The following is an 11341-nucleotide window of genomic DNA, read 5'->3' as shown; positions in this document are numbered from 1 at the left end:
GCGGCGACCTAACGATTAGGCCTACCACAAAAATAATTTTGTCCCTTTTCAAGGTTACGGCGAGGCATTTACAATGGAAGTATGTATAGGCCTATGTATATAAACGCAGGAATTGTCAGGAAGCAATTTTATTAAAATCATTTTTACATAGGTTTACGTATAGGATAAACATATACCAATTGGCCCCATTCACTTCCACTGTAAGTGCTCACTGTAATCTGTATGAATTTTTGGGGTAATCAACATTATTGGCCACAGATTCTGATGTTTAATTCAAAAGAAGACTAAGAGAACAATAACTTTTTCAACAAGTTTATTAGCAGTGACAAAGATTCTTGAGACAAAATGTAACCCCCTCTTCATGACCACTAGGAAATTCAGAGAGAGCAACATAAAAATGACATATTAATTCAAACTTTTAACAGTCAAAACATGGCACAACTGAAGATCGTTGGGGGTAATGGGGGTGTGGGGACGGGGGCAAAATAAAAGCAAGAGTTTTTCATGTTCTGATGTGATTCCGTTTAATATATCGCTTAACACAGGCACCCTGAACTTGAAAAGTTCACATTATTAACTTTGCATATAATTGAGCGCATGAATGAAGACAAATACACATGCTTGCACACGAACACACATATGCATCCACACGCATAAGTTGAGTTGTCAGGACAGGACAAGAATCATTCATACATCAAGAAAACACATGAAATTTGAATATGTCAACAACGATGCATTTTCTTGGTACAGATTTCGCAATCAAACACACCATTTAAAGATCACTGTACCACTCTCCCATCCGTACGTTCTGTCATTGCTTTAAACACTAAGGGGCACCATTTAAGATTTATGTAAATAATTTATATTGCAATTATATCATTTGTGGAGTAGTAAGTGCTTATTTTAAATTGAGGAAATGAAGCTAATGTGCAACCCCCCAAAATATAAACTTCGTTCTGTTTGCATTCTGTGCATAGAACCTCTATATGTGCATTTGAACCCTGGAGTTGAGTTTGGAAAACAAAGGCCAGGTTAAGTTCATTCTGCTGAGAGCGTTTACAAAGATGTAACTGAGTTAAGGGAACAGTTCACCCAAAAATGAGAATCATGCCATTATTTACTCACCCTCAGGTTCCAAACCCATTTACACTGGTTGTGTCTATATAATGAAAGTCAGTGGGGTCCAAAACAGCACTTCGCCCCATTGACTTTCCCTCTTGCAGGTTTGGAACAACATAAAGTTGAGCAAATGACGACAGAATCTTCATTTTTATGTGAACAATCCCTTTAATGGGAAAACAGGGATACTGGGACAATGTGTTCACAGAGGTATTTCATAATTAACTTAATCTAATAACAGACAGTTATAAATTATGCTTACATCAGTAACTCCTTAAGCAAATCCCTTGGATACAAAAAAATAAGAAAAAGAAAAATGCTCTATGTGAGCTGTTTAAAGACAAAATTTAGCAAACTACAATAAAACTCAAATGAAGCAATGAAGAGATGTGCATCTAAAAAGCCAAGAAACAAGCTAATTATCGATCGCATGATTTCTCTGCATTGCACAAAGCTTTTAAGTGGAATCCAAACGGAATTAGAGAAGATGAAGCAGAATTTAACAACCTTACATCTGTTTCGAGTTCTTTTTCCCAATATCTTTTGAACTAAGACACTGAACAGGCTTCAGACACCTCAAGAACAGAAACAGATTAAGAACTATTGCAAAACATCCCACGTTTCGTGAAGAAGACGGACCACATTGGAAACCCTTACATGCTGCATTTAAAACCTGAAAACTCTTGCAAAGGAAAGACATACAGATACGTAGTGTGGTTAACTTCTTCCATGTGTACTTAAATCTTTTCACCTGGCAGTGTTTCATGGTCATGAACAGAGAACATGGATGCCAAATGATACCTGTAAAGATGCAAACATTGGCTTTCAGTCAAAAATTAAACCCCTCAAAAGGTTAGTTAAAAAAAAAAAAAACAGCTGGTACAAACATGGGACGTTCATTTCGTTTTTGGCAATAACACTGTTGGTGCATTTTTTTGTTAGATAGAAGAACACTGCCCTAATTCTACCTGAGTGTCTTTTTATTTTCTTTCCTTTTTCACTTTTTTTTATTTTTTTATTTTTTTTTATTTTGTTTCGTATACATTTCTTTTGAGATTGTGGACCGACAGTCCTTAGGTAGAGGTTAAAGTTAGTAGCCTATGATTAATAACTAGAATTTCAAATATGTACTGATATGTCAATGTTTAAGGAAATACAATTCAAGAACATAATACATAAAGTGCTACTGATTCTTACGTATAAATCAATTAATCTGTGAAATGATAAAGCAGAGGATAGACTTTAAGTTTGGAAAGCATTTTCTGACATTAGAAACAGAAACATTTACACAACAGCAGAATTCCTGTCAACAGCGGCTCTATTGATGAGGCTCATGTGTGCTGTAGCAAACTTAACCAATAAGCATGGAAAAACAGGAAGAAATTAAAACAACGGAAATTAAAAGCATAAAAGTGTGATTGTGGTGCTCAATAAAAAAGCTAGGGGCTTCTAGTCTCTCAAGCAAAAATAAAAAGTCCAGATCGTTTGCCAGCGATTGCTCTCCAGTTCAGAGCAGAGCAGCTCTACATTACTAAACCAAAACGAAAAAATATCCGTAATGTACCTTATTAGCATTAAAGTTAAAGCAACTGTGTGGTGTGGCACATCTTATCGATTAGTTGTGGGTTCTAACTGCTACTTAAAAAATTAAAAACATAAAACACTCAAGAGAAAAGAGTATAGCATGATCTCTGCCCTCCGTTTACACACTCTCACACAACGAGCAAGAGACTCGAACGGCTGTCAGGTGACGGAAGCGTGAAGAGACGACAATAAGACTATTAAACGATAGCACTTTGAACTCTTCCAAAAGAGGACACACAGAGCAGCATACTGCACATGCACACTACAGGGCGTACGGTTTCCCATTCCGAGTGTACCTCATAAGTTAACCTGCCCTTGGAGTTTTTAAGTATTTCAATGAAAAGTATAAGAAGGAAGAAAAAAAAAGAAAAAAGAAAAGAAATGGAGATGCGTCACGAACAGGACTGACCAAATCTTGTCCAGCAATTAAATTAAGACAATTAATTAATCCCAAAGGCTTGAACTAACTGCCCCCCACACATATATGGAGCTTGATTCCCCTGAATCTCAAAAAAAAAAGAAAAAAAAAAAAGAACACACAATGTAGTTCCTCTGGCTACAGTATGTTAATTCACTGGAGAGCGACACTCTTCGGTTTTGTGCCCAAATGAATTCGATGTGACCACTTTGAGTCTACATGATTATTTGAATTCAAGAGGGGACACATGGTGACATGCTTTTCTCCAGGACGCTTTCTTTAGGTCCGTGAGTACTCAAATTTGAAGCTTCCGCCCAGCCAAATGTCATGACAGGGTTATCATGAGTGTTTGACGTGTGAGTTGTATGTCCCCAAAGTCATTTAAATTGTCTTCAGCAACATATCCGCTAGACCGCATTAGAGTTGAGTTCCACAGCTCCCGTTCTAATATTCTATAACCAGCTAACCCGTCTGTTCCTCTGTGCTCAGCCTTGACTGTTAACGGGTAACAAGGTCCTTTCTAAACCATCTTAAGATTGGATTGGTTCTGATTCAGGATGTTCAGAGGCAGCAACCATGGTTCCTCAAGCACATCTTTTTGCAGCAGTGTTCATCTGAGATATAGTGTCCAGACACAGCTTCACTGAGCAGGTCCGTCCCATGACTCGCTGTAGAGGACTACTCGATTTGGATCTACGGAAAAGTGAGAGAGGTGAGAGTTTGGAACTTTAAAAACCACAAACAAAATGATATGGAAATATTTAAGGGATGTGAGCAGATGGGGCACTGGGTTTCAATATTTAAATGCTGAATCATTTAAGGGTTTGATTACATGCTGATGCAAGAATTGTCTATAACCATGTCAACGAAGCTTACCTTGTTTTTGCAAATTCAAAATATATTCCATTTCTGCAAAGAAGAGAAAGATGAAAGTTCAGTGTAAAAATAGATCTATCATTTTTATTTGACTTGAAAGAACTAAATAACTGAGCTGTTTCAACTCACACTAAGAGGAAAGCTTCAAAATACTGCTATTTTGTTTCTTTATATAAACAGACAGAAATAATATTTATATATATATTCAGTCCCAGGGTATCATTTTGTGTGCATGAGTAACAAGTAACATTCTAATTTGAGAAGGCTAAGTAACATACTCGTAAGATCTAGTCTAAACCAATTTATCTGCAGCACACTAACTGATAACACGCTTTTTTTCCAATTTAAAGTCGCGATGAAACGACAGACCTTTTCTTTTGAATTGTGATGAACATCCGAGTGGAAAAAAAAAAAAGTAGGGCGGGATCCATCGGTCTGTTGTTGATTGAATTTTGAGATATGGGAGGCGTATCTGAATGCAAGCTTGCAGTCGATTGTACAAAAAGGTAAAGCAGACCAAATGATTAGAGAAGCCCGACAAAACGACACCAGAGAAGTTTGTCATTTCACAGGTAGATTGATTTATGACATTTTGATTAAAATTTATGGGATCAAATTTAAAAAAAAGAAAGAAAACTATGCATGGATAAATCGTTCACATGCATTTACATAAAAGATAGGATTCATTTTCATCTCATGTTGACTTTAACAATCAGACAAACAAAAACAGAAGAAAATAAATTTGACAAAACTTTGCAATACTATAATGGCATAAATAAACAATTATCAATACTAGTGAAATTTTATAAATTAATGTTTTATCATTGTCGTCTAATGATCAGAAATAGAACAATTAAAAAGCATTTCTGCATATTGGTTATCAGACCTCCATCTCTAGTACACATTTATAATTAGTGTTGGGTAAGTTACTCTAAAAAAGTAATTAATTCCTAGCTTTTAATTACATCTTTGATGAAATACAAGAAGTATTACACTACTTTCTAAATCCAATATTAATCTTGACCAGTTGAACAATGCAACGAAAGACATGAAACTACTCTTAATTCTCTCAAATAAATATAAAATTGCATAAATTATTCTTGAACTGACCAAAGTATTTAAAGAGAGAAAGTTACATTAAAAACATAAATTTTTATTATTAGATGTTGAATTTTGATGTTGAATCCACTATTGTTTATAGAATTGTTCTAGTCTATACAGTATTTAATGCAGTTATATCAGAAGAAACTGTAATTGAAGGGTTAGTTCACCCTTTTCAAAAATGAAAATTATCCCGTAATTTATTCACCCTTAAGCCATTCTATGTGTATATATGACTTTCTTCTCTCAGTCATATATTAAAAGATATCCTGTCTCTTCCAAGCTTTATAATGGGAATGAATAGTAACTGAGATTTTGGAGCCCACAACAGCACACCCATCCATCATAAAAGTAATTCATACGGCTTCCGGGGGTTAATAAAGTCCTTCAAAGCGAAGCGATGCATTTTTGTACGCAAGTCGAGTTTCAGCCGAAGAGTGAACTCTGATCGATGTATTGACGAACGTGGAAGCGCAGAGGACAGAGCAAAATAAAACACCGGTCATGAATTAGAAGTCTAAAACGAGATTTTTTAAAGAGAAATGCCGGAGGAGCTTGAGTTTGTTGCCCAGCCCTATTTGTTTGAACCACGCGAGGCGTCTACTCTCACCTAAACCTTACGCTACTCCTACATGCGCTACTCCTACATCCTGTCATACGCCAGAACTTGACTCTCATTTACATTTTATAAAGTTATAAATATGGATATTTTTCTAACAAAAACACATCACGTCGATTCAGAAGGCCCTTATTAACCACCTGGAGCACTGTGTAATACTTTTATGATGGATGGATTTTTTGGGCTTTGATCTCAGTTACTATTAACTCCCATTATAAAGCCTGGAAAAGCCAGGATATATTTTGATATGACTCCAATTGTGTTTGGCTAAAAGAAGAAAGTCATATACACCTATGATGGCTTGAGGGTGAGTAAATTATTGGATGATATTTATTTTTGGGTGAACTAACCTTTAAAGAGTAATCTCTTACTTTACTTTTGTAGGGGAAAAGTAATGTATTTTTTAATTAAATTACATTAATTACTTAGTAATGCATTACACCCAACACTGTTCATAATAAAGAATATACTTGTAATATAAGTGAAAGTACTTAGCAAGAGGATAAAATAGTGACTTACCTTTAGTGTGATAATATACAGCAGCTTTTAGATCAAATGATCCCCAACTAGACCTCCGGTCAAAGCCCTTAGTATGGCCCTGCTCCTTGGTCGAAGCCACCTTGGGTGCAGCTGGGGAGGTGGGAGGCAGCTCAGCACAAATGTCCTTAGAGGAAGAACAAAACACTATTGCACCATGAACCCCAGTTTCATCTCTCTGAGCATCCAAGCTAAAGACAGGCATCTCGGGTACGGCCCTGCTTGCTGCCGTGGCACCGCCGCTCACACCTCGACTAAGATTCTGAGCGTTAGTCCGTTTATCTGGCTCGTGAGCCTTGGGGAAGGGTGGTTGATCCGGTCTCTGAGAGGTACTGGAGGTCTGAGTGGCCACTGTAGCAGGACAGCCTCCCTGAAAGCTCACCTCTACTGGCACGTCCTTTCCGTTCGAGCAGCACGCCACGCCCTCTGGTCCAGCGCTAGGCTCGTTGATAAAGGACAAGCCCCACTGATTCTGAAAAATGTCCCCCAGAGACTTCTGATTTGTCGCAACAGCAGGGGGATCAGCTTGGCGGCCACTAGGGAGTGAGAGTTGCATATTGGAGGGGGTGACGGGGTAAACGAACAGGCTGGGCTTCCTGGGCTCAGCCACAGAGGTGATGGAACTTCCGATGGCCGTAGTGCCGCTACCAGGGGGTGATGCTACATTCTCAGCGGCAACAGCTGGGGTCGCTAGCAGAGGACCAGAGCTGAAATGGGGGCCAGGCAGGGGACAGCCATTCCCTTCCCCCGGCAGAGGACCGTTGGTAAAGCTAGCAGAGGTGATGGTTTTCACCGCAGACATAGGGACCTGTGGTGGTCTCCCAGGCACCTGGGGAGCAGGAGTAAGAGCCTCCCCGCCAGCTTGGGCAGTCTTATTGAGGTTCTCCTTCACTTTACTTGCATAACTGATCTTAGGCACAATCTTAGCGCTACTATTGTCCACAGGAAAGACAGGTGGAGGCTTGAACAAGGTCCATGAGTCCTCTTTGGTGGAGGTAGCCACCTTAACCTTGCTGGAGCGATCCTCAAACCGTTTGCCAGCTGCTTTGCTGTCCAAGTTCTTGCGCTGAAGTTCAGTCACCGGCAGAGGAGGTGGGGTGGCAGAGGCAGGTGGATCCTTGGCTTTTGGGTGCAGCTCGGCTTTTGAACCAGCTCTGCCACTCTCCACCTGAGAGCCAGAGGCAGACTCCGGTGCCACAGCTACGTGGTCTTGTTTGCCGCCCTGCTGCATGGCTTTTCCCTGGGCAGGAGCAGTCACATTGTCCCCGGATTTGCCATTCCTCTGGGCCCGGCGCTTCTTGGGAGTAGTGTATCCACTCTCGGAGCCACTGCCATCATTGTCAGCCCCGGGTTTGCAAGGGTAACCGTTGGTAAGTGATACAGAGTTGAGCGACACCACACCGTTCAGAGAAGCCAAAGCCTCTTTTTTGCCCTCAAGTGTGTTCAACTCTGAGGACTTGTCATTTTTGAAGTCCATTCTGTTTCTGCTAGTGTTTCTACTTTTTCTGTCCCCAGTTGAGTCAGTGGTGAAGGCCCGCCGAGTGGGCTTCTGTTTCAAGTTAATGTCTAGCAGGTGTCTGTCGCCATTGCCGTTTGCAGGGTGCAGGGAGCTGTCAGGGTTAAAGGAAATGGGAGTCACCTCTCCCTCCTTCAAAGTTCCATTTATTTTGCCATTTTCTGCACAGAGAAGAGAAAAAAAGCAATAAACAAGTGGAATGCAAACAGGACATTTGCATCAATTGATCTACAGAACCAACATTTTTTGGCAAATATCCAGATCAGATCTCAAGTTCCAGTAAGAAAACAGGTCAAGTCTAGTCAATGTTTGCATAAGACCAAGGAATATTTAGACTAGGTATGTTCAGTTGAACCAAGCCAGGGTCAGGCAGATGACAAGCTCACTTGCAGAGGATTCAGTGTACTTCCAATTAAAGCCAGTTTAAAATGACTCAACTGTTGGAATATCTGTGATTTGATAGCCATAAATCCCACATCTTCTGAACAGAGCAAGTTTATAAAATGAAACTGCTGCCAATAAACTGAAAACAGAGATCAGTGGGTTTCAAATGGGGTCTGCATAAAATTAGTCAGAATATATATAATGTTATTTTTTTATTTTTTTCAAAATGTACACGCACACACACTCTTAAATATGTGGTTTATGGGGACTCTCCACAGGCTTTCACCAAGGCTGCATTTCTCAGATCAAATATACAATTGAAATATTATTACAATTTAAAAGATCTGTTTTATAAGCTGTAATTTATTCCTGTGATGGCAAAACTGAATTTTCAGCATCTTTACTCCAGTCTTCTGTGTCACACGATCCTTCAGAAATAATTCTAATATGCTGCTTTGCTACTCAAGAAACATTTTCTTTTTCATCAATGTTGAAAACATTTAAGTTCAAAAGAACAATATTTTTTAAATCTATTTTTGAAATAGAATCTTTTGAATGTCTAAGCGCTCTAAAAACATTTGGATTGAAACATAAGTGAATGTTCTGTGGAAATAAATATACACAACATGACAATGTACAATATAAGTTTTCACTCGCTTACTATTTTCAAACAGAATAAACAGGTATGTATACATGGGGGTCCTTAGCAACAGGATCATGATATTGGAGGTGCTTGGAATAAAATAAATAGATGTTCTTTGTCAGGCAAGTGTATAACAAGGTCTGCTTGAGTTCATGATTTCTGTGGAAACTATTTATGGCAGCTCAAGGAATGCCCTCAGAGGAACTTAAGACAGTAACAATACCATTCTGGGCTGGCAACCTGGTATACAGATTCAAATTAATTCACACAGGAGAAAATATGTCTTCGTACAGTTTATGTAAACAAGCTGGACCAACAAGTTAGCAGGACAATGCAACACTCAAATCAATGTTGTAATATATTAATGCGGTAAAAAGAGGTTTGAGATCTAAAACGGGTCTGCACGACATCTGTCCTTTGAGGCTGAAAATATGAGGCGTGAAGAGAGTAGTCCATGCAAGTGTGCTTTCATCGGCCGGCTCAAATCTGGCATCGCCCTATTTTTAACCGGAGGTATGACGTGTCAAAATGGAGTGCTCAGTCATATTTGGGTAGTTCCCCAGCATTGATGTACATGTCTTAAAATGCCGAAATTAATGAAAAACACTGAGCTGAATACACGTCAAATCCCTTTAACACATTTCATGCCTGACGTGAGCTCTCATTTGTGTGGCAAAGTCACAGTAGTTGAGGTGGGTTGTTTAATCGCAACATGGCAGTCAGCAACGCTTATACTCCATGAAATAATTTACAAAATTGTTTAGCTATGTTGGTTTAAAGACCAATTTTACTCTGTTTAGATTGAACGACTTGACTATCTGTGCGTATTCGGTCAACAAACCGGCCAAGTCATCAGCTAGCTTAGCATGCTAAGTGGCCAGCCTGAATGATTAGCCGCAGGTAGCTGTGATTGTTTATACGTTATAACGATTTTGTGAAGTGACAGCTGCAACGACATATTTCAAGAGGGGCTATAAAACACACAAGGCGTTTTTATCCATCAAATATAAACAGTTTTGGCGATGTGTAGCGGTGTAGTCCTGTGAGACCTTTTACGTGTCACAATAGCCAGCAGAACCTCCAAATGGCTTAATATCAAAAGTTAACCCAGCTACGCTTGCGGTGCGTTTGAACACATATGCTCACAGTTATAGGTCACTATGTACACATTACAATAAAGCTGTATGTCACTTCGTTTGAAATAGAAAATGTGAGGCTTCTAGAGCTGGCAGCCTTCGTCGCAAGGCGCCATGAGCTTTTCGAGACGTTGCATACAGTCATACACAGGACAGGTTAAACAGGGTCAGAAAATGCACTTTAATATAAAAATAACAGAAACTGTATAATTTCATCAATATATGCTGTACATATACAAGCCTATGCGTTTAATGTATAGGATTTCCTGGCTTAATCTGTTTACACTTTTAGAACGTTTGTATTCGTACAGTTATAGAATGTTCCGACGCGTTCTATTCAGGCCACTCGGTGTCGAGTTCGAATCGGCGGTGAGCACGAGCCCAGGCAGTCACTGCCAGGCCCACTCACATGACTGTCAAAGAGCAATAGGCCGCGTTTCGAGTTAAGCTGGCCAAACACACACCATTAATACTGACTCGGACTACAAAAGCTAACAGAGCTGACTACGTTTCCGGATTTGTATCACCAAAATATTCGGTTTTGCACGAAAAACGGGCAGCGGTGAAGTTTGTGAGATCTGGCCGTCCATCATGGCGGACAGGAAATAACAGAACAAGCTTAAGCTACGAGCAGGAACATTCCACAGGAGCCGGTTCATGTTGCTGTGGCAGCACCAGGATAGAGCTAACAGGCTATTCTGGGTCTCTGATGGACACGTTCCCCTTAAAACGGCCCAAACTGAGAGGTATGTTTGCGAATGAATTATAAGTCAGGGAAATGTGTAATGCGTGCTGAAAGACCGGTGCACAAGGTCAATGTCCCTTCACGCTAGTTAGCTTTGCGGCTAACCCTGGATGTAACTATTTAAAACAGTTCCGTCAGCAAAACATGCTCCGCGTTTGACTTAACTCAAGCTGTATTACTGTAAACAAACATACTACGAAATGTATTTGAAGCTTGTCAGAGGAAAAACAATGAGCGTTGCTGGTCACCAACCTGTTTTCTTCGTCTGCGTTTTCTCGTTCTGGAACTGACTGTGGTTCTGATCATTGTTTACCGATATGTTCGATCGATCAGGGTCGTTCTCTGCTCCATGACTGATATATACTCCGATTGCCCCTTCGCAGGGACGTTCCTCCATTTAACGCTAGCGCAAGTGACAGAATGTGCTCAACCGGTGCTCGGTGGACGAGGGGAGTTGAGACATTTGCACTGCCCAATCACAGCCTGCGTTTGGGGGTGCCAGTGAGAGGCGGGCGGTGTTTCGTGCGTCGCGATACAACAAGGCGTGGATGCTTCCCAGTCAAGGCCACAGGAAGCTGTCACGCAAACTCGTGCAATCACCCTAGTCAGTGCTGTGTCAGTCAGTTAGTCCTGTCTGTTGTGCACTGTTGGGGAGTTTGGAAA

General features: G+C 40.1%; 1 protein-coding gene across 2 annotated transcripts; it reads right to left on the bottom strand.

Moving 5' to 3' along the window:
* Positions 1–303: 303 nt before the first annotated feature.
* Positions 304–11331, bottom strand: nufip2 (nuclear FMR1 interacting protein 2). Of its 2 annotated transcripts, XM_081371300.1 has the most exons (5): positions 10931–11150; positions 6237–7931; positions 4367–4480; positions 3998–4030; positions 304–3814 (listed from the first exon to the last, which is right to left on the bottom strand). In XM_081371300.1, the coding sequence occupies exons 1-5, from the start codon at positions 11073–11075 to the stop codon at positions 3762–3764; spliced, it is 2040 nt and encodes a 679-aa protein (XP_081227426.1). In that variant the 5' UTR covers positions 11076–11150; the 3' UTR covers positions 304–3761. The 2 variants fall into 2 exon arrangements, with proteins under 2 accessions (XP_081227426.1, XP_081227427.1); XM_081371301.1 differs by lacking the exon at positions 4367–4480 and having other exon boundaries at positions 10931–11331.
* Positions 11332–11341: the final 10 nt, after the last annotated feature.

This window comes from Scardinius erythrophthalmus, assembly GCF_964197995.2.
Source record: "Scardinius erythrophthalmus genome assembly, chromosome: 7".
Taxonomy (NCBI): Eukaryota; Metazoa; Chordata; class Actinopteri; order Cypriniformes; family Leuciscidae; genus Scardinius; species Scardinius erythrophthalmus.
The sequence above is the reverse complement of the archived record's forward strand: the minus strand, read 5'-3'. Positions and strand labels throughout refer to the sequence as shown.